Below are 24,412 nucleotides of genomic sequence, written 5' to 3' on the forward strand. Positions count from 1 at the left end.
CCAGTCTGCAGAAAATACAATTATGGGATGAAGTTCACATTTCGGTGCCAGTTTTGAATGAGTTGCTGGTGTTTTCACTTTTCTAGTGAAGTCCTTTACAGTTAACGTCGAAAAGCAAACGCAATTTTCTTTTGACACACTCGTACTTTCCACTACGAAATTTTCGATGTAAAGTCGTCGCAGACCAACTTGACGGGACAAGTTGAACACGCCGGTCTGCGCAGTACGGATGCGCAGTAATCAAAATCGCAGAACTCATACTCGAAGTTACACCCGTTGACGATGCTAGCACGCTCTGATAAATGTGTTACTGCGCCCTTTAGATCCAATTTTCTCACTTCCCTTTCAATCATTTGATTTGACTTACTTAACAAAAGAAACAAATTTATTTCATTATTCGTTCGTCTAATGTTGAGTCCTAAATATAGGTTAACTGTTGCAATTGTCGTATTGCTTTGAAGGTACTGATTGTGAAGGTTATTTTGACCCTTGGTCGTTATTAAATGCATTCAAGAGGAAGGCATTATCTCTGGGTGTAGATTACGTAAGAGCTGAGGCCGTGGACTTTGTTAAAGATCAGAATGGACAAATCAGAGGTGTCCAGGTTTGAGATTCAAGTATTCGTGTATGATTCTGATAGTCGTGAAGGTTTATTTGAGCGAGAAAATGACAACTGTTTAATTTCAGGGCACTGATATAGGGCGCTACTCGTTTGATTAGGTGGTGTATCACCATTTCTTTACTATGATCAGGGATTAAGGTCTATGCTAAAACCAATGTCTGTCAAGTAGACAAAAGTTATTTTTTTATCGCTGGGCAAAGCTGCAGGCAGTTATCTTGTGTTTGCCATCTGTTTCCCTAATTGGTTTTCCACTGTACTGCTAGAGCTTTTCCCCGGGTACTCCGCTTTTCCTCTCTTGCCAAAAACAGACAGTTATTTGTATCTGTTTAACTTAATTTGATTTTCAAACTCCCAAAGAAAAAGAGCCCTTAACTGCGCCGCCCACGTAACCTAGAGACTAAAATAAAGATATCATTCTTACAATCAGTGCGGTTCTCATTCCTTATTTATATTTTAGGAGATTGGAGAGTTCAAGTTTCTTTGTTGAGAAACCATACACTGTTCGAAAAAAATAGGGGATAGATTCTTGGGTACTGCGTAAACAGAAACAGAGATAAATTAAAGAGGCTCTGCTGAGAGATCGAATATGAAGTCATGTGGATGATTATTATCATTTTAGGTCGTTACTGGTGGCTCCACAAAGCAGGCAGAAGTCATTCACTGTGGAGTACTGGTCAATGCTGCAGGTCCCAACGCAGGGTATTTCGCAAAGAAGCTTGGGATTGATTTACCGGTTGAGCCGAGAAAGCGTTGTGTCTTTGTGGTCGATTGTCCCGGGGCCCCCGCTAAGGCTGCCATGCCTTTTATCATAGATTATTCAGGTGTATATCTTCGTCATGAAGGTCACAGGTTTGTTTGTGGAGGACCAGTGGAAGAGGTTGGTTTCTGTTGTGAATGTTAGTTGTGACTAGTCGACCTTATGAGCTGATTATCATCCGGACTGGTTATGCGCTCCTTATCTGTAATGTGTGCATTCTGAGTGGATTAGCTGACACGTCAGCCGTCAGCGAGATCGTGTAAGTCGTGTGAGGAGAGCAGCTCGCGGGCTAAGGATCGTAAATCTTTTTGACAGAGTGATTCTTGCACTTAACCGGACAACTTAAGCAATTGTCACTCATATACACCCGAAAATGTTCAGGCAGCTTTAACAGGGGATCACACAGCACTTCAAATAAACATTTAATTCATTCAGCAGTCCTTTCACGGGAACACATGCATGAGCCGAACACATTGACCTGTTCCCATGCAACTGAGTGGCTTCATCGCTCAGTTGGTAGAGCATTGCACTGCCATCGCAGAGGTCATGAGTTCGAATCCCTTTGGAGCCACCGATTTGTATGTGACAAGCGCGGGGCAAACATCAGCACCTTAACTAGTCAAACCGGTCCTCTACTGTTCAAATAACTAACTGTACAAATATCATGGAATATTTGTACTCGTTTCGTGCGTTTTCTGTGCAAAAACTAACACTATCTCTATTACTAATAGAGATGGATAATAATGTTGTTTACTTCATTTTTCCTTTTTGTTTAGGACTACGAATCATCAGACTTAGAAGTGGACTATGATTTGTTTTACGAAAGATATTGGATAAAGTTAGCTCACAGGATACCAGCCTTTGAATGTCTAAAGGTAAGTTACAATTTTTGTGGCATTTTAAGATTCTTGAGATCATCGCAGTTATGGCGAAAGTTACAGTAACGATGGAAACGCAGGGGGTTGCAGGTCATTGTTTTACCATAACTGAAACAACGTAAACCTTCACAAAAATGCTAACCTTCGGCTGAAACATGGTTTGGGTTGTTTCAGCTGCGGTGAAACAATGACCTGGAACCCTAATCTGCAAGCTGCGACCTGTAGTTACACCCTCCAATGGAAAAGCTTGAAAATTTCAGGCTTAAAAGGAAATTGACCCCTGGGATATCGGTGCATTACTTTGTCAGTTTGAGCCAGCTTGAGCCGTAAAGTCAACTGACTGGGAGCTGGTCATTTTGTGAGTTCGTAACGAACTCGTAGATTCGTGATGTGAGCACACGTCTTTTATATATACTGCGTCGTCAAATATTCGTGATATAAGGGAATCATTGCTAACGTCATTGTTTGCATTTTGTACCATTAACATACGACAAGGGACGCGGAGTACGTTTGAAAGTGGGGAGGAGGGGCTAGGTCTTGGTATGGGTCACGGAAGTGTGAGGGGAGGGGGGAAAGGTCTAAGAGAAAACAACCCCTCCCTCTCCGCGGCCCCCGTACGAAGAGTCTGCTCACAGAAGGCATTGTGCCATTCACCAATTGTCTTCAAAAGGTAAAAGAAATTGACTTTTAAACTTGGTTAAATCTCCAGTTTTAAGCCTTTTAGCTTTGACAACGAGGTAGTTATCAGCCAGCGAAAACTAAATTCTTGGGTGAAAAAAGCGCTAATGACCCCTGCCCCCATACATTCTTCGTAAAATTTCAAATGGTATATCGGGTTCAGTTTTTCACAGATAGCTCATCATGCGATGCACTTTCAATATTCAGTCCTTTTTTTCTTGGCTGACTGATTGGAAAACGATAACCTTGCTAATAAGGCAAAATAATGTAAGCAGAGATTCTCCTATCATAACGCTTTTCTCCTGTGGAGGAGGGGACGTTGCGCGTCACGAAGCCAAGAAACTGAGATTGGCGTTTCCTATAGTAGTGTAAAATGACAGGATATCTTTATAGAACAAAGCTGGGCCCAAATCTTAGAAGCGATAAGCTTCGATGCTTGCGCTCGGCTTTGTTGTCTCAGTAAAGTGACATCACTTTACGGTGTTGTACCAAACCATGCGTTAGGAAATGGTTAACTTTGTGCTCAGCTTTCAACGCTTTAAAATAGTCTTGGTTTTTGTCTGTGATTAGAGGCCTCTTCCTGCTGGTCACAAAAAATACATGAAATTATGAAAACTCATTTTGACACAAATGAATTAACTTAGCTAGTCGCGTGTCAGCCATTAAGTTGAAACATGGGTACTTTTCGTTTTTGGCCAAAAAAGGTTGATTAGAAACAGAACGCAAACTGCGGTGACAAACATGAGGCTAAACAAGCGCATAAATGAAAGAAATTTTTACTGACTTAACGTTTCGTATGTCTCAACTTACATCTTCAGACGTAACAGTTAACTAAAATTTGTAAAATGCAACAGTAATTTGAGTAGCTTGTGAGGTAGTGGTTTGGTACACCATGGAAATGGTAGGCATTGAAGTACCAGATGGACGGAAGCTTTGGGAAGAAAGCATTATTCAGGCAAACACTTTCATTTGATGAATGAAAGAAATTGTACATTTGAAGTGCGGTTTATAGACGAAAGATAAAAGTGAGCCTCGCACTTATCTGCACGATTTAAGCAATATTTGTCTCTCTTATAAACACCTGAAAAATTCAGGCTGCTTCAACTGGATTCGAACCCATGACCTCTGTGATGCCAGTGCGATGGTCTACCAACTGAGCTATGGGGAGCAGGTCAACTTTTTAAGCCAGAATATTTCAGGTGTCTATGAGAGACAGTTGCTTAAGTTATCTAGAAAAGTGCGAGGATGAAGTATAACATAACCTGCTTGCCGGCGGTAATTTGTATTTCGGTCGCCATATTGGACGGGTGAAAGTCGGAAGATCTGGGACGAGTGTATTTCCCACTCGTCCCAGATCTTCCGACTTTCACCCGTCCAAAATGGCGACCGAAATACAAATTACCTCCTGCAAGCAGGCTATGAATAACATGGTAAAATTTAACTTTTTCTTTTGTTGCTGTGAAGTATCGTGGCCGATGGTCATTGCGCTATTTCTTACCGGCGCAAGTTTCGTAATTCCCAACCCCAGGGGTAATGAGCAAAAGCTGACCCCGCTGCAGATGGTGGCTCGGTCGGTGAAAAGTTCTGACGCAAATTATTAAGGTGACGCTTTTGATGGGTTGAATTACTGTCAATGTACCCATCCTGGTTTGGCGATCCTGTCTATCGAGTCCCAACCGATTCACATTGCCCCTGCATGTGACTTAAAAGTTGGAGCCCCATGTCGGATAATCATGTATTTTTTTTTTTACAAATCGTGTCTTAGGTGCGAAGTGCTTGGGCTGGACATTACGAATACAACACTGTGGATCAAAACGCCATTATTGGACGCCATCCGGAGATAAGAAACTTCATTTTCGTGAATGGCTTTAGCGGCCATGGCGTTATGCAGTCTCCTGCGGCAGGACGAGCTGTCAGTGAAATTATCTTGGATGGCGGATTTAGAACGATTGATCTTACAGCGCTTGGTTTCGAGCGCTTTTTGACGAACGAACCAGTCAGAGAAAAGAATATTATATAGCTCAGGAGTGGTTTTAAGGAAACAGTAATACAAGTACCGAGAGGCAGGCTACGACGGGCGAATTGTACTGTACATAAGGTGCCATGCCAACCACGAAAGTCAATCTTGACTGGAGGTTGACGTTCTCTTGCCTGTGTGAAGCGTCACAAGTGTAATCAGTGTTTTCTCTTTTTCATTTTGAATGAGCCAAGAGCTATAATTTAAATGCCCCATTCAGTCATCTCCGACAATAACAAATAAAGACCGATGTCTTCAACTATTCAACGGTACTATTTAGAAAGATGTATTCGGTCAATTGAAATTTATAAAGGGGGTAGATTCTAAAGAAACTTGGGCGTTGCGTCGGTGGGGAAGTAGTATACAAAAATTTGGTTTTATCAACGGAGTTGATAATGTTAATTGGCCACCGTACAGAGCTTCTAAAAGCTGACGTCTCGAGCGTTAGCCCTTCGTCAGAGCGAATCGAGGGATTATGGGTTACGTGTAGTTTTTATAGTAGAGTAGGAGCTACGCTATTGGTGGTAACATGGCAACGTTAAAAAATAGGAATGTATTAGTTAAGTGAAAAGCGTTCGTTAATACCGTGAGGATTAAGGGTGCCGATTTGGAAGGTGAATTTTTGTTCCAGATTCTTGCGGCTTTCCGTCGTACCTAGATGTAGGGAAAGACCGCAGATAGCCATGTGTTTTTTGGAGTGGTTAGGGAGATTAAAATGACGACCGACTGGCTTAGATCCATCCTTGTCATTCTTCTCAACATCGCGAAGGTGTTCGCGGAATCGGTCACCAAGTCGTCTACCTGTCTCGCCAATGTATAATTTATTGCAGCATAACGTACAGGTTATGCAATAAATGACATTTGCGGAGGTACATGTGAAACGATCGTTGATCTCAACAAATCGCTTAGGTCCCGATATCTTGCTAGTGTTAACAATGAAAGGACAAGTTTTGCATCGTGAGCGCGCGCTTTTGAAAGTGCCGGGTTGCTCGTTAGTTTTGAGCGCGCTTTTTTGGCTACGTTCTTGTAGCCGTTCCCGCTGTAGTTGCTAAAGCACCCTATTAATTAAGTCATCAGCACAAACCTCGCACCATAATGATATAAGAGACAAGAGCAGTAATTGAACCGAAAGCATCCGCACCCAAACCCAGAACCCAGAACCCAGAACCCCCTACAAGTTAACGTCTCAGACGCTTGCTTGTTATCCCCCCCCCCCCCTCCCGACACAAAGTATATTGTGTGTGATATACGTTCCACCGCCCCTACCGTCGGCCGCATCGTTTGCATCTTTTACAGTCTATCATGAAGCCTTTTAAAATTCTGCGCTTGTCGAGTCGTTTCTCTCCCTGAAGATGACCTGATGTCGAAAGCGTTCGCCGGGTTTTAATTATTTTTTTTATCTTTAAATACTTCTATCCTTGTAAAAAAAGAAAAATGATAATAATAATCTTACATGGAAAGATGTACAGAGTTTCGAAAGTTACAGTTCAAATTGGAAGCAGGTTGACTATTGGGCATAGTTATGTCGAAAATTTACACCTCTGACGTCAGCGTCATGCCGACATACAACAGCAGCTGCAACGGAAACGTCAGTCAAGAATAGGTTGTCGTAAGTATTTTGCGATTATTCCATCCTGTTCACCTTGTACAATTCGGGTGAACTATCCTTTAACTGGTTGGGCACGAACGGTTTTAAACTGAAGGTAGAAAATAAACAGGTCATTTAAAATGTCTTGTCAAAACCTAAAATTTCATGTTGTTCGATTTTGTGGGGGTGCGTGCTGAACGTGCAGCTTGCCGCACTTGCAGTACGATTATTTTCCATTTCACAACCACTGAACAATATTGGTCGAATGGGCCTTATGCGTGATGACGTCTGACTAGCTAATTTCACCACCAAGCCTCGTTTGCACAAAATGATTGACATCATTTGTACATGCAATGCTGTTCGCACGAGGGTTTGCTCCTCTGGGATTTAGCTCATGCTAAAATTGGGCATAAGGGCTATTTATACTAGAGGCGAATAACTCGTCTCAGACGAATTTTACGTCCAATGTACGGATATTTCATCTTAGACGGGTTTTTCGTTGGAATCCGGAATAACCACTTGCATTCTACACAATATTCACTTGAAGAGAGGAAACAAAATTAAAAATGACACAAAGTGATGGTGACGTTTGGCGCCATATGAGACTTGTTTTAAGTGCAGATATATTGGACCGCGTATTTGACATTCCTCGGCCAGGCACGTGTATTCGTGTGGCTTTCTGTTATCTAACCGTTGGATGAATTTAATTTCACAGCCGAATTTCACTTTGGTATGGACTGTGTCCAGAAAGAAATACGTTTTCCAACGATTGCATGATTCCAAACAGACGTTTAGGTGTACTAAGCTAGTGCGAGTCATTTTGAGGTGAATGGGGCTATATAACCTTTAGCTAAATTTTGTGGGCCATTCAGCTAAATGCACAGGTCTTCAGAGGTGCATAGATATTACATAATTTTATTAGTAACAATAGTTAGATTGATACTAAGGACATATAAAGGAGATGATGTAGATGCTAGGAAAAGTTTAAAAGGAGGAAACTGTAAAAATCTACAAATAACATAATTTGTCGTAATTTCCATATGAATTTACGATTAATGTCTAGCTGAGCTCGATAGTTATGCTCTCGTACAAGGCTCTTGAATGTCGATAACGAGATATAGTCAATGATATTACGTGGAAGAGAACTGCACAACATACATGCGTGTTATTGGAAATCAAAATGTTATTTTGTCCAGAGTGGGTTTGCACCCAAATGACTGATTCATACTTTGCAATTGAGACTTGAGACTTGTTACTGCACAAACGAGGAAATGGCAGGTAGACAAGTAGTTCCTTGACATAGGGAGGAACGTTCATCTGTTTATTTTTCATGGTAAGCTTTGATTGCGTCACTGGTCAGTAATTCTTAAGATAAAGGATGGAAAGCAGAGAGAAGGGTAGATCAATAAAAAGATATTGAACGAGAGCGAGAAAATCATTCGTTCGTTTAAGTAAACACAGACCTACCAACCCATGATAAAGGAAAATCTGGAGACCAATGAAAAAAAATCTGGAGATTCTATAAAAAATAGTGAGATTCTATTTTTTTCCCGATCAAGATTAAGCAAACCCCTTTTCCATCGAGGAAATCACAGCTGGGTACAAAAAAGTAAGAACAATGTTCTTCTTTATTAGTTTTTCAATTTATGGCGCAAGCATTCCTCGTTAATTTCCCATTTTTATTCTGATTCAACAACTTAAATCATTTCAGAATGATTTTTCCCAAAACCCGTGAGATTGAGGAGCCTTGTCGTGAGACCGTGAGAAATGACAAAATATCGTGAGACTCACGGCAGAACCGTGAGAGTTGGCAGGTCTGTAAACACAATTTTGTTTCGTAGTTGTTGATCAATATGTGGTAGGAAATTGTAATATCCCTCGACTTCAGTTCGATTGGTGGTGGTGGCACTCTGTTTACGAAAGAGTATGACAGGGCACTTGAAGGCAAGGAACTTGATTGTTTTTCCATGCCGTCGAAGGCACCATGTTAGCTTATGTGATTGACAGAGACTACGTGCACAAGGGAAAAACCATGATAGATTCACTAAATCGTAGTTGCTGGATCCATTATACTAAACGAAGTGAGTGGGCTCGCTTTGTGGGTCACTTTCTTGGGTTCGTTTCAAAGGCTTGGTTACTGAAGAAACTTCTGGTAAGAGGCAATGCTAGTTGTGAAAATTCTTTAAATAGTATCCCTGGAGAGACTGACTACTCGAAAACTACCCTCTTTCAAGGTATTATGATTGTGGAATATTTGAACGCGTCCCAAAAAATAGTGCCTTGTTTTTTTGTTTCTGAAGTGACGCTGCTTGCTTTTTTTTAATAGAAGAGCCTCCGTCGGACTTACGCAATTTAAAAGCACTTGCTTTTCATGACACACCCAGCTTATGACATTGCCGAAACAGAACAGGTGATAAATTTCCGGAAAAGGGCAAAAAGAGCCGAATATTCTAGTCCAGATGGCTTGTAAGTTGTACGCGCCCTTTTTTTAAGTCGACCTACTAGCAAGAACAGTTATTTTGTGTTAATTGCTGTCTTCTGGTTAAGACCGTGCATGATATTTTCTGTCCACGGCATCCCTCCGTGATGACAGAGTTCCACGTGAGTTTCAAACCATGGTTTGTATTCCAAAAAGAAAATATTCTTATTCAACATCGGAAACCTCAAAGCAGCTTGTTTTTAAATCGTCCTTTTTGAGGTCACCCGCATTTGAGGAATTCAGCGTAGTTGATGAAAGTGTTTCTGTTCTCAGAAACATCAAGATTAGGACACTTTAGTGCTTCAATGAAGTACCTTTTGGTGATTACATGACAGGTAAATATGATTTGATTTTGCCCGCCACTGGTGAAACAAACATCTTAGGAGTCTTAACGAAGTTCAACAGATCGAACACAATTTCTGCAATGTAAAGCAAGTGGGTGAAATTTTTGGGGTTTGTGGTTTGTTTCAGCTCATGATGAAAGCATCTCGATTTTGCCGGGCTGCGCGATCAAGGGCAATATTCTTAATTGCTGCAAACAGGAAACCAAGGGTTTTGTTATTTAAATGTCAGCAAGTGAAGTTATGAAACCTGTGACGTCTTTCTCGAGAGTATATAAGGGGCGAACTGAAACCAGACCATGCAGTCGTTGTTTCTCAGCACATCATGGTTTTAAATTATTGGCTTTGTTACGCCGTAGCATGGCCGTTCACCATTCTTCGCACTGTTCTAGCAATTGGCTTGGTGAGGATAGCTTCATCGCTGCCTATTATCCAAGATAAAATCAAGAAATTCAACGAAAAGCACTTTTTAGTGCCTTACGAAGATTTCTGGCAGTCGTGGTGCAGTTGGTCAATGGTGCAAATAGTGGTAAATCAGGAACTGACCGAATTGAAGAAGACCGCTAAGCTAGGCTTGCCTGCCCCTAACTGCAAGCTGGTTTCGACGGATGGACATTCCTTGAAAAGGCTGCTTGACTTTGAACGTGAAGACCGACCTCTGGTTCTTAACTTCGGAAGCTGTAGCTGACCTCCGTTCTTCATCCGTCTCCAGAACGACTTTAAAAAAGTTGTTCGCGATTTTGCTGATGTAGCTGATTTTCTCGTCGTTTACATCAATGAGGCGCACCCAACAGACGGATGGAAATGGAATGTAAGTTCACTTATTTACCATTTGACTCCCAAGAGTGATTGATATCAATTCTCTCCTAACAAGATCAATACATTGTTAAGCAGACTGGTGGTGAGAATAAAGAAATTTATCACCTGAGGTTTTTTTGTCTAGACATATCTCAAATTCCCTTAACTGATTAGCCTGCATCCGCCATGCACTCCGAGAGCTTACTCGAAGGCTAATAACCGACGTAAAAAGTAATGTATGGCAGTCAATAAGGAGAATTAACATACACATCTTGTGAGTGAAAGGGTTAAAATTTCTGAGATAACTTTGTTACTTAATGAAAACCGAGCTACAATCTGGGACATTTCAAATTTTAACTTTAAGACCCTTTAAGACCCATCAATGTTTAGTCATATATCTCCCCAGCCACCTTCCCACCTCCCCTTCTTCCAATTTGATGATTTTAAAAAATGCCCCGGGTTGTGGATTTAGACTGAAGCAGTAGTCCATTGAATGAAGGAATTCGAAGGGGCTTCTAGCTTCTCTCTCGTTGCCGATCCAAGATTACATAGTTGGAAATGTTCATACCACTTTTAAAAGACTTGGCAGTAGTCTCAATCATGGATTCGTTCCGATTTATTTAGCATGTAAAACACCTCTACAAACCTCTAGAAACTGCTTGTCAGCAAAGCACAGCTTTCACTTATAATTACATTGATAGGGAGAAATTTAAGGCAACGAGAGCATTGTTAATTAAACGTAAAGGAAGAATTACGCTGTTCAATAGCTTTTATCATGTTTTGAGTGATCATTGCGCTGAAGAATTTACTTACTGGATTGACCGACAAGGAGCACTTTGAAGGGCAGTATCCCGCGGGTAGGGATAAAGAAAGGTGTAATTCCACTGTAATAAAACACAGCGAGAGGGGTAGGTTCAGACTTGAAAAATTCGTGGAGTTAACCGTGCGTTTGGCTTATAATTTCCCTTCATCTCCTGAGCAAAACGTTTACGGTTCATTGGAAATCTTCTAAAATGTGACTAAGAAATCAAGGACCAGCACTACTCGATCTTTAATTAAGATAAAGCGATGCTTTTTTTCAAGTATTTAAAAGCTTGTTTGATTGTTTTATACACGAAAGTCAATAAGTGTAGCTGATGAACCCTTCATGTATATCGGCCTTAGGAACTTGCCGACAACAGTTTTCGAACAAATTACACGAACCGTTAATTCATTCAACATACTTGAGGATTGGCTATTTTCAATCGCGCATTTAAATTAAAAAGTTTTTTGCATCATTAAAATACGACAGAGACTTAATATAAGATCTTTACAGCTAAAGGCAATGACGACCGATTTGAAGCGCTTATTGCACGTTCTGTGTTGAAATTAGCGATAATCGCAATTTGCTTATGTGTAAACGTATTGAGATACCGAGTAAATTTGAAGGTGGCTTAAGAATTCCATGCAGATTTAACGTTATATCAACATCACTGCATGTCAATTTCGCGGTTATTTTTCTTCTGAAAAGTGTCTTTAAAGCATTAAATATTCACAACCTTTGTTTGTGGTCTAAAGTCAAAGTGAAGAGGCACATCTTCTAATATTTCGTGCGTATATTATTCGGGTGCAATAAAATTTCTCTGTAACTTCGAAAGGAAGGCTTTTTAAGGCGTGGTAGCTTTTTTGTTTAAAAAACTTTAAAGATCAGCTATTCAGCGTAAGCGGATCGCAGTTAGTTAAGAGAAATAGCTTTTCAGAAAATTCGACAAAAGGGCCAATGACCCCGAAAGCGGTTTACTGCTGCGGAAGCAGAGAGAAGTAAGCAATTATTTCAGATCCTTTTGTTAAGTCCAAACAAACAAAAAGACAAGTAAATGTAAACAAATAACTCAATAGGGAAGTCGCCTGAAGGTCGTTCATGAAGAAGATTACTTCTATCACATACTTATCTAATTTAAGAAGTCAAAGATTTGCATAGCTTTAATATCATAAGAATTATGAGTCACTCGATATCTTTCTTAGGTCGTAAGATGGCTGACTTTAAAACCCAACAGATAACCTTTAAAGTGCCCCTAACCCCAAAATATTTTTGTGCTAAAATGAATCGTTGCATCTGCTCGAAACGCGTTGCGGCCATTTTTTCATTTTTCTAACAAAGCCTGCCATTTTATAGGCTTCCAAAGTTGCAAAAATCCATGCATCTTTTGTTCACGACCGAGTCAAAAGGGGAGTGGGTCTATTCCTGAGTTGACGTCACAAACTGATTTACATTGCATTAACTCTTTGTAAAAATGCATGCAAAGTAGATTGTGACGTCAAATGAGGAATAGACCCACTCCCCTTCTGACTCGGTCGTGAAAAAAAGATGCTTGGATTTTCGCAACTTTCGAAGCCTATAAAATGGCAGGATTTGTTAGAAAAAGGAAAAAATTGCTGCAATGCGTTTCGAACAGGAGCAAAGATTCATTTTAGCGAAAATAATATTTTGGGGTTAGGGGCACTTTAAGTCTTTGGGGACAAACATTCCAACGGAAAAGGCGGAAATAATCCTGCTTTATTTTTCGTCCATTTCATTAATACACAGGTGTGCCACTGAATTGTATTGCATTCTGGGGAGGGGGGGGGGGGGGGGAAAGGGGGGGACAGCTATTCTTAGAGTTATTTTCATAGAGTTACGTCGTAGAGTTAAAGTTAAGTCTCCAAAATCCTGACTTCAAGATTTTGGACTGCCAAATCGTGAATTCATGATTTTGGCAGTCCAAAATCTTGAATTCAGGATTTTGGCAGTACAAAATCTTGAATTCAGGATTTTGGCAGTCGTTAACTCTAAGTCATAACTCTACGGAAATAACTCTATTGATAGTTAACCTCCACTCTGGGTCGTGCAAGCGTATTAATGCAATTTGGTTTAAAATTTCTAATCGCACATCAACCAAGAGTGAAATGGGCATGACTCATACACTCGGGTCATGATTAGGGGATCCGACAGTAAATTTCCACGCAACACTGTCAGTTCAGCTACTGTTGCAAGTATTTGCCAGCGAAACGTTTGCCAAGTCCCGACACTTTTAGAGGCGAAAAGGTCTTGGTCGCCTCGAAACTTAAGAAATCAGGCTAATCTATTGAGCTAATACGCAAATCTGCAGTAATCCCCTATAAAACGTTTACCACAGCATAGCAGAGACGCCCTGGTGCAATTTTCTCATTATGACGAATTTCGCCGAGTTTCTAGAACCAATCAAAGTAATCAGCAAATCAAAATAAGGCTGCCGGGTTACTGACTTTTTCGGCACAAATCTGCCTTAAGGATTTCACAGCAGAATTAACAGCTGGGGTCGCTGCTGTATAACCGACTGCTAGAATCTGGCAACCGAAAAGCATATACGGCAACATCACCAGCATAAAATAATACAAGTTTAGACCGAAGCACCTTCTTAGAGTTAAAACAAAGCGACTCTTAGATAGATATAATTTCAGCATATGTCACTGTATTCAATGATGGTATCTTTACCACGGATCAAAGCTAAGTTGTTTTCAGTCCTAATCAACAAACTGAGTTTCTCAAGATTGCCAAGGTTTCGTTGAGATTGGAGAAACCTTAGCACATTCGCAAATCAAGACAAACCAGCAAGCTGTGGAAGTGCGTTTGCTAAGGTCCCATCCACACGTAATTTTCCTATGCGGTTTTGGCCTGCTATCTACACTAAAACGCCCAAACACGCCGAGGAAAACGGAGGCATTCGAAAGAAGTTTCAAAAGTGAAGCGTTTTGTATAAGTGAAAGTGAAAGATCCAGCACCCGGTAAATAGACAGAGTCTTATTTGGATCTTTGTTTGTGTGGTCTCATTTGTTCAGAAGTCCGGGCCAAGAGAAGAGCTCTGGGGTCGAGATTGGCTATAATACAGCCAGGTCGACCACATGCGGATCCAGAAAATGAAGGCCGAAGAAATTGCGGCGAAAGCGCACCCCTCCCCTCCCCCCCCCCCCACACCCTCCAACATGCCCTCTATCAGAAAAATTATTTTTGTCCAGGCTTCCTCGTCATTTCATAAAAAAAAGAGAAACGCCTGTTACATTTAACGTGTCGCTCGGATTTTTGAAAGGCAGTGAGCTTATTATCATAATTTTTCATATTTGATATGCATTATATATTCAATTTCTCATACGTGATGTATAACTATCAAGGTAAAATGTATTTAATATAAGAAAAGCTCTGAAACTGAACTAATCATTATCTAAAGTAAAACCGTCTGATACACACTGTACCACTTGAAAGTCGGTTGGTTACAGAAGCTCTTTAAATACAGGGGAAAAGGGAACGCCACGGTCCCATCCCTCTCCCCTCTAAATCCGGTTCTGCATGCTTCCGAGCATCGTAGTCCGATCCTTTATTAACTTAGCCAACTGGTCGGCGTTTTGAGAACGTATCGTTTTGAAAACGCTCCAGTTCAAGTGTGGACAGGTCGGAAAACGGAACCCAATAAAAACGATGACGGTGAAAACGATAACATTTAAAAAACGCTCACGTGTTGATCGTCGTTATGTGGTTTGTCGAAAAATCGAAGCTTACTGATTATATCACGTATATCTGAAAAATGCATGGTTACCCCAATTTTCTTTTTGGGTACTAAGAGCACTTACTAAGTTCTTCTTTCTCCGCATATATAGTTTTAAACCGCGCAAAAATCACACTGTATTAGTAATCACCACCCATAGGAATGATTCGCAAAGCGTGTGCGTAAGAACAATGGTAGGCCCCGTCCTTGATGTAGATGAGGACTTATAGTTAGACTTATGTAACCTACGAATGCGTTGGATGTAAAGTGACTAACCAAACACTCGCCTTGAACCAATCAGATTGCAAAAAGGCATAACCCGACTGTGTATGCTATTTCAGTTTTATATCTCACACTGTATGAATGTTTGTTGTCATTTCTTTTTGCAGAACAACGTCGAAATCCCACAGCATAAAAGTTTAAAGGAGCGGTGCGAAGCAGCAGAAATATTGAAATCCAGTCAATGCCCCGCTCCAATCATGGTAGACACGATGGAAAACGAAGCTACGAAAGCCTATGGAGCGTTTCCTGAGAGACTTTTTATTATTCGAAAAGGGAAGATCGTATACGAAGGTGGAATGGGCCCATACAATTACGACTTAGAAGAAGTGAAATGCTGGCTTGAAAACTGGAAAAATCAGTAAAACTGGCGCTTTTGTTAAATAAAAATAGCCAGATATTTATATGCATGGGCGTTTCTCCGTTTAGCAGTTGCGCTTTTACAAGCCATATATTTGCAAGATTTTATACATTATTTTATTTAGACATATTTATTAAGCCCTCTTTACACTACTAGCAAAAAAAATCTGGCACCGCACTCCGAAATATTGCCTTACCTATGTTTTTCGGACACGGCACGGTAAATTTTTCGTGTGTAAACAGAACAAACAGAAGGCATATTAGGCACCGGTGCGAGAAATTATAGGGGTGCCGAGTACATCTCTGGAGGTGTACTGGGCATTCCAAATATTAGTAAACGGTGCCGCTATTTTGTGACGTGCCAATTTTTTGGGTGTGTAAGAGAGCTTTTCATGGCGAAGTTAAAGTGACCTCAAGAGCAACATTCGTCTAGAAGACTGACTTCCGTTCGTGCTATATTTAACCTATTAATTTACTTATTCAAATGAAATGTTTCCGTCCAAGAAAAAGAAAACTTAACTTCCCAATTGACTTCATTACGAGGACTGTTCACCGGCTTCCATATCAGGTTTTGTACCATGAATGAAATGTGACAGATGACAGCTAAAGATCGAAAATCCCCTAAAGATATTCTTTGGCTCGAAGTACACACATTTATTCACGTAGGATAAAAAATGACTGGAATTAGGTGATGGATGAAATCGAAGATGGAATAAAGTTCTGTAGTCAACTGCAATTTCCTTTGATGTCGTCAATAAATTTTTGCTAACGATCCGGAAGCTAAAGCCTGGTTTTTACTAGCCACGCAAACAGAAGCGCAAACGTAAGTAGCTTACGCTAAGTGAAAACAAACGTCGACATAGGCATCAAAATCAACAGATCACCAAATTGCTCAGACGTGGGGAATCTGGAACGAGTGCTTTAATTGCCCAGGCGTTCCTTGTCCTATGCTGTGTTTTGCTTTTACACAACGCAAGCGAACGCACAAACGCTTGTGCCGCAGTTGCTAGTGAAACCAGGCTCAAACAAGTGCTGGCGATGTAAGGCTAATTTTAATTCTTGTATTCTTGTTTCCGTTTTTAATCGCTTTTTTTTTAACTTTTTCAAGACTGGTGATCCTTTTAGTAAATAAGGCTATTTGAAAGGTGTCAGAAGCATTCAGTGCGCCAACCAAATCCAATTAACTGAAATAAGTAAGATCATTATACCCCTTGCCAAAATTTCGCAAACTTTGCGGCTGTGGTTTCAGGTTTTGTCGGAATTTAGTCAACTATGATAGCAGCAGTGTGTGTTGCTTACAGTTGATTTAAGAATCCAACCCCTTCTCCTTGTAATTTTCTTTGTGTTGGGAATAATATCCCAGAATTGCCGTTAAGCCACGACTTTTAAAAGGAAAGGAACTTTATTTACGTGTCTAGTCGTTCTAACGCTGGAGCACTTAATTGGGGACACTGTAAACTGAAATTAACAATTAACGCAAATCAAGTCAAATGTTGCTTTTTGAGGAGAGGGAAAACCGGAGTACCCGGAGAGAAATCTCTCGGTGCAGAGTAGAGAAACAACAAACTCAACCCACTGTGACATATGACGCCCGGTCTGGGAATGGAACCCGCGGGACACATGCATTGGTGGGCGGCGAGTGCTCTCACCACTGAGCCATCTCTGTTCGATCGTGACTTTAGTGGAGCATACAGATTAAGTGTCCCAGCCGTCTTTTCAATTAGCTGATATTGAGGCACGTTTTCTAAGAGAGAAGGGCGATTGAAACCCAGCATCGGATCCAGACTACCCGAGCCATACAGGGAGAAAAGATAATAAAGGTAATCAACGCCTTGTATGCTAAGGAATTCTTTCATCAAATTAGTCTTAAAGATTTGTAACAGATGCGAGAAGATGATTAAGGAAGGATCATCAAAGAGTGGGCTTGCCCCGGAAACAATTAATTAGGCTAAATGCGAGTGCCAAGCAGATTACTTTATCTTGATCTCAAACGTCCAAGGTGTAGTAATTGAGAAGACCAACAGATCCGTAGAATGATGTCCTTGAAAGAACAAAGATTTATTTCTACTCCTTTTTTTACCTTTTAACAGTGTGTCCTAGTCAATCAGCAACTTAAAAAGGCCATACCTATTTTTGAAATATTAAAGAATCTTTCGAGAGATGAGCTACAATCTCGATCCAAAACAAAATGTCTGTCCGTCGAAGTGCGATTGACATAGTAACATGAAGTTGTCATGAACGATGACCCGTTCAAGCAATTTGTAAATTCTAATGAACTAAACGGACTATTTTATAGTTTGTTTGCACAGTCAAACTCTCTGGCGCTTCGTCACAGGTGCGACGATGTGGAATAAATTTCCAATTAAGGGCGCTCTCAGTATTTAGAGGATCTCCACTATATGATTCTCGATCTTTTAAGTCGACAAGGTCCACCTTCAAGCTTAAGAGTCCCTTTTATAGGTTTTGTTTCTTAAGCCGTCATCTTGGTCAGGTCAACTTTTCAAGATAAAGAACGAGAATCGTTGCATGGCTTTAAAGAAGACTAAAAAAGGCCAAACGGCTGAGTCATTTGCATTCTCTCCCCGGCCAGAAGATATCGGGCGGGAAAATGGGTCACCCCTTCGTCACAAGTACATCGTAATATCGCACCTAACAGAATTAATTGAACCAATTTTATGATGGTAAACTATTGGACATAGTTCGTCATTCAGTTGTTATTCTCCGCCTTTCCCGTGTAGTCTTTGAGCCATGTCCTCACCTCTGGCAAGCGGTAGTTGTATGGACCTGTTCCTCCCACATAGACCAGTTCCCCTTCATGTATGATAAACAGCCTCTCAGGCCATGCACCATAAGCAGAACTGGCTTCGTTTTCCATCGTGTCCACCACAACTGGGACGGCGCATTTACTGTTCTTTTTTAAGATTTTCGCTGCCTCGCAACGCTCGTGTAGGGTCTTGTGCTGTGCAATCTCAATATTGTTCTGTAAAAGGCGAAACGACACAATGAGACACTACATAGTTTTCATATTTTCACATGCTACCAAATGAAACGTTAGCCCTTTCACTCTCAAAAGTGAATGATATAAAGTTTCTCCCAACAAGCGCAGGACATTGCCAAGCATACTGGTGAGGAGAATAAAGAAATTTATAACCTGGGTTTGAAAACGTCCAGCTCAATAACATGTGACTCTTCACTGACCCTTTCCCTTCAGTGGGAGACCAAATTTCAGTAATGCTCCACAATCAGTTTAAAGAGGCATTATTCATTGTAGCACTATTCATCTTCACATTGGCTAAAAACTTACTTACAGCAGAGAAAATTACAGACAAGTGCATTCGAGTGATCTTCACATTTCATTTTAGTTGTAAGTATTAAAACATACTATGAACAAATTCTCTGGTTGAGACGACTTCAGAGACATTCACGGTTTGCTCCACCGTTTACGCAATGATTGCCAATTTCGGATAATTTTCATGTCAATAAAATGACATTTGTTAGCGATGAGAAGAGTTTTTTCCCAATTTTCTTTCACGTATTGATCTTTCAAGTTCGCCCTGTGAATGCTTTGAAAAGTTATAACTACTTGATCAAAGGCTGCCGGCATCAACACCAGCAGGGCAAATATTGCCATTTTGCTAAACATTTATGAAAGCCACTTGGGAATAGTTGTGATCCGAAACAGTCACGCCTCATTGAAGATGGGAACCGGGTATCAGCACTATTTTGGTCCATAAAATTTACATATAACATCATAATAATGCCGGGTGCTTAGCATAACCACGGTGTGGTGGTACTGTACAGCTTCATTTTGCCCATTTGCACGAACACTATGAAAATTGACGTTGTTTTTAAAGGAACGGACGGCACGTTTGTTCCTTGTCTCTTATTGAGAGCCTTGTTATCGTTATTGTTTTTTGTCCCACGAAAATTGCGCTTAACATTCACCAAAACGCAAAGATGATAATTATTTAAAAGTTATTTTGCACTATAATAGCTTTGCACCCATTGTGATTGACTTATTTAGGGGTCTCTTTTCTTGGTCCGGGAGTTTGGCAAATGTGCGACGTGCCGGGGCCCATAGCTAAGGGTAAAAGAATTTATATAAACAAAAGTTTTATACCACGTGTCTTTTCTCATATGCAACTCGTTCTCAAAATGAAATATATCTCTCGGGCGTTTCAACTGTCATGTCCTGGAAATCAAATGCAACAACAGACAGATAAAAGTTTGAAGGAATAAAAAAAACTTACATTCCATCGCCATTCATCTGTTGGATGAGCTTCACAAATGTAAACAATCAGAAAATCAGCCACCTTTTCAAAATCTCGAACGACTTCAGAAAAACCGTTTTGAAAGGTTATGTAGAATGGAGGTCAGCTGCAACTTCCAAAGTTGACAACTAGGGGTCTATTTCCTCTGGCGAAATCCAGCAGCTTGCACTCTTCGCCATCTACAGTAACCAACTTGCAGTTAGGAGCCCAACAACCTAGTCGAGCTTTCCTGTTGTGGTCGGCAACAAATATCTTCGAAACAGCTGCAAACATTTTCATGCCGGCGTATTCATCCCAGAAATTTTGATACGGAACCAGCAGCTTTCGTTCCTCGAATTTCTGGACTCGTTTCTTGACGAAGGGCAGACAAGACGCTATTCTCAAAATGACCACAATGAAGGCGCTTTTCAAAACTGCGACGAACAAACCGATGCGGTGATTCAACTCTGTCAGCATGGTGGCGACAGGTCTAGTGTCTAGTGAAAATCAAGTCGGCAAAGAAATTAAAGATGTTTCCGATGGATTATGTCGTTACAAGTAACTGGCCAAAATTTATAGTTGATGAGAAGAATTGATAACCCCAGAATAATTGGACTTAAAGCATTTTTTGGATTGTTGTTAAGTGAACTGTTGCGATCGCATACCTTCGTTTGAGGGGTCTTTGAGGGGTCACGGAAGCTCTTTGTTTGTTTGGGTTCTTTCGACATTAAACAAAGCTATAAACTTTCAAAGTACAAAATCATTAATTAGAGTGGATAAAGTACGATGCTTTGCGGTTTGCGAGAAAAGAGGGAAGACCAACACAGTTGTTTGGAGTTAATGGTTTCAAGTGAAGTTGTGATACAGCTCAAAGACACACTGGGGTTCTGAGCAATTTAGTCTTCATTGAATCATCAGTTTAAACCTTTACCCAATTCTGCTTTCGATTTTTTCAAGACATATCAAATTTTCCGTGAACGTGATATGCCTTTGTTATATTTGTTCCTTTGTTTTGAAATTTTGTCTCGCATTCCACAGCTCAACTGGAGAATAACAACCTGTTTTCCTTTCCTTGACTATCCACAGGCCATAATAAACGACTTCCCGGTGTTTTTGACCCCGGCCATTAGCTTCAGTCCTGACGTCCTAAACGCGTCTGAAATAAACAAATTGCTTTTGACAATATTGCTTGAATTGCTTTTGACAATATAGAATGATGACCGCGGCTTTTCCTTTGTCTTGGGGATTTATGATAGACAGGTAACTTTCAGATACACGTTCGAGTCAGGAAACGTTTACTCACGGTCTAAGACCCTGTATACCAAGACATGAATGACAACAGAGATATATAAAGCCACCTTAACGATGAAATTAAGATAAACCCTATTCCGAAAATTTGTAGGAGTCCGTTCCCCTGAAATGGAACTCAAGTTACTGAACACCGTCCCACGTTAAACCTGTAACAACCACAACAAGGTTTACTATCTTAATGCCAGCCATTCCTTTATTTTCAGCAGTAGCTGTTAACCATCAACAAAAATATATAGATGACTCACAGCAATTTGGTTAATCAATGTTTGCGCGTGAATGGCCATTACTTCTAAAGAGACCGGACACATTACTTAGCATTTTAATTCTTTAAAGCCTTTTAACAAAAGTGCTAAAAACTTCAGAGACGTGACAAGTCAATAACGGCTTTGCTAAATAACTCTCGAATTACACTAGGCTGACCAGAAGTCTATGATTCCTACACAATACAGACAAGTATTTTCTTCGAAACTTGACTGCGATGTTCTCCGACTGTCACGTATATTTCAATTTGAATTTTCCGCAATTCAAATACATGATAATTTCTTTTATATGTTCTGTATCATTCATTCACAAATTTTTTTCCCATTCAAAAGGACTTATAGTTCCGTCAAGAGGCATATCCGTGTACTTCGGAAACTTTCCGCGACTAGCCTTGAACAATAAGTGAGAATGTTCGAGATAAAAAGTGTGCAATGCATGAAAACAACCAACATTCTTTTTTTTCCTGCACATTTGATCTTGCCACAAATTGCGTTATTGCTAAAAGTCATCTTTATCTTGAATGTCATTTATTTCCTAGCGAATACAAATTACATTACAGGTTACCAGGTGTGTACAGAATGCAAACATGTATCGGCAAAGCCAAAGAAAATATCGGCTAATCTAAGAAAGGACATTTAAGGAAACAAAAAAATCGAAATCTGTGAACCTGAATGAACCGGCGCCGGAAAGTTTTGCCACACAAATTAAATCAGCTATTAAAAGTAACCAAAATAACTTGAATAACAACTCAAGGAAACTTCAGACAGCAGAAAATAAAAAGGTCCTCGCAAAAGTAGGGGCAAGGTGACCCTACAAATAAAACGAAAATGAAATGAATAACGATAAAATATGAGTTGCATAAATATGACATTAACAAAAATAATTGCAAAATAATTATATAAAAATATAAAATAAAACGATATTTAACTATCTAGAAGTACGAATAAGTTAAGAAGTGCATACATTAGATTGCAGCAGCACTGAGCATCGGTACTTAGATTTACTTCACGTAGCAAATTTTTGAAGATGCCAATACAGAAAGCTCTTCTGCGGTCAGGTAGATTGTTTCCATAAGCGTGAAGAGATATAACAAAAGGATCTATGTATAAACTTAGAGTTGCAGCTCGGTTGATGATCGGGTTGATAATATACCCTAAGGTTATTTCTGCGAGTTGAAAACATTTCCTTAATATAGCTTGGCCCTGTATCTGATAAACATAAGAGCTTTTATTATTCCACTATTACGCCATTTTACCATGTTTGGTCAAGAGAACGAGCAAAATGTGAGACGGTAATACACTGCAGTGTCCCTGTTTGACCGGTTTAGAGCAGGGCAAATACGGACGGAACGGGAGTTTTTCAATGCAATGCAACAAGTTGTTTTCAACAAGATGCAAAGCCTGAGAATTTAGCTTGTCATCGCTTGTTACTCGTCATTTTGTTTATCCCATCACATAAAGATCTTTGCATGGCTGGCTTTTTGTGATGTTTACATTGTTCGCACGCACCCTGAAGAACAGATGATGCATTGTCTTTTAAAACACCCTTACCAATAAAATTGAAGTAAAATAACCCCTTTTTTTAGTGGAATAATAAATCTCTCATTCGATGATTTAACATGTAATACGCGCGGACATTATGCTGATTGCTCGCATTTTTCCTCGCCCCGAAATATTACGCAACTCGCAAAATATCCGCGCGTATTATAAGTTAAACCATCGTATGTATGTGTATGTCAGATTTTGCTAATGTCACTGACAAACTTATTTATTGGTTCAAGTGACGTCATTTTGGAATTAAAGATTACATAATACTCTAAGTTCCCAAGGTTATGTAACAAGAGGCCCATGAGGGCGTATCCGTGGGTTGCACAAACAATTAACACAAATTGTCCAGTTACAGTAAATTACAACTACGGATAAACTTCGGAAAATGGCGAGAGATTACCAGAAAGATAGATCTGTAATTTAAAGGGGCAGTCTTACGCTATTTTAGTAAAACTTCCAAAACACTTAAGAGTCTTTGCATCAATGAATACCAAACAATAATGCTGTTGCCAAAAACGATTGAAGTGCACTGAAGCTTTTATTCTTTGCCACTTGCAGCCAAGGATGAAGAGGATGGAAAGGAATTACAACTTGAAAAAACTGGCCCGAGTTTTTTCAAGTTTGGAGACGGTGTCCTCGGAAATTCGGCAAAAATTAAATACGAATTGCATTTTGTGTCATAGATATATTTTACATTTTCTCAGTAAGTTGTCAGAAATGTCATACGCGTGAGCTTCAGTACTAAATTAAGTTTTTACTCAGTTCGGAGTTTAAACCGAACGTTTCAAGAACACATTTGTAAATAGACTCATTTTTGAACACAACCTGTTATAATTAGATAATTCACTTTTAGCTACAGCATATTATTGTAAATTCATTACACCGTTCTCGGTTATGTAACATAGGATATGTATTTTTTATCTTATGGTTTATTAAAGACATCAACAACAACAACAACAACAACAAAAAGGAGCTTTCGGGTTGCCTTCGACTTCGGTCGGCCTCTTTGTCTTGTAGCATGACAGTGCCCATTTTACTAGAAGTTGTTTGTTGTAAAAACAGAAATAGAGGTTATCTCTTATTATTACTGTTACTAAATTTGCAAATGCAAACAACGAAGCCCTATTAGGATTTGCCACGTTCAGTTTTTTTATCGTTCTTTTTTGGTTGTACAAGTAAAATCGCAAAATCGAAAGTGACGTCGATTTTAGCGGCCGCTGGTTCTGTCGATACTCTTGTATATGAAAGTTACCACGATTGTTTGAAATTGGCAGGCTGAATTTTCCTTTATGCACTAGTCAGTGTGATATAACAGAAACAGGGGGCTCTCATGTGCAACTAGATACCCAAAATAATGCATGTATGTGCAGGTGATTCCCTTTGCTGGAATTCAATCCTGTAAAAGAAGTCAGTGCTATTTCTCCAATAGGCATAAGATTACGCTTTACAACATCCTTTATAAAGAGCTGTATCACAATCATCTGATTTTAGGTCTCATTTTGTTGGTTCAATTTAACAACAACAACAACAACAACAACAACAGCAACAACCTTTTATTATAATAAGACAAATTTACAATATTTGTTACCCACCACTAGAATATAGCTATTCGAGGTGGGCAACAAATGAGAAAAGGCTCAATAAAGAAAAAATAAATAAGAAACTATAACAAAAAATAACGTAAATTAACACACGCTTAATAAAAGGT

General features: G+C 39.9%; 2 protein-coding genes and 1 pseudogene across 2 annotated transcripts in view; 2 read left to right on the forward strand and 1 right to left on the reverse strand.

The window, feature by feature from the left end:
- Window positions 1-5,214, forward strand: part of LOC138027160 (FAD-dependent oxidoreductase domain-containing protein 1-like) — a 9,981-nt gene extending 4,767 nt beyond the window's left edge. Inside the window, exons 4-7 of the mRNA XM_068874682.1 lie at window positions 462-604; window positions 1,242-1,499; window positions 2,156-2,254; window positions 4,701-5,214. Of these exons, the coding sequence (XP_068730783.1) occupies window positions 462-604; window positions 1,242-1,499; window positions 2,156-2,254; window positions 4,701-4,955 (755 nt within the window). The 3' untranslated portion in view covers window positions 4,956-5,214. The remainder of the gene's footprint in view (window positions 1-461; window positions 605-1,241; window positions 1,500-2,155; window positions 2,255-4,700) is intronic.
- A 4,429-nt stretch (window positions 5,215-9,643) lies between these two features.
- On the forward strand, window positions 9,644-16,071 carry LOC138027172 (type I iodothyronine deiodinase-like). Its single transcript, XM_068874708.1, has 2 exons — window positions 9,644-10,171; window positions 15,086-16,071. Exons 1-2 carry the CDS (start codon window positions 9,686-9,688, stop codon window positions 15,338-15,340), a joined length of 741 nt encoding a protein of 246 aa, XP_068730809.1. The 5' UTR covers window positions 9,644-9,685; the 3' UTR covers window positions 15,341-16,071.
- Window positions 16,072-17,369: 1,298 nt separating this feature from the next.
- LOC138027168 (type I iodothyronine deiodinase-like) lies at window positions 17,370-20,230 on the reverse strand (annotated as a pseudogene).
- Between the last annotated feature and the right edge of the window lie 4,182 nt (window positions 20,231-24,412).

This window comes from Montipora capricornis, chromosome 2 (genome assembly GCF_036669925.1).
Source record: "Montipora capricornis isolate CH-2021 chromosome 2, ASM3666992v2, whole genome shotgun sequence".
In the NCBI taxonomy this organism is placed as follows: Eukaryota; Metazoa; Cnidaria; class Anthozoa; order Scleractinia; family Acroporidae; genus Montipora; species Montipora capricornis.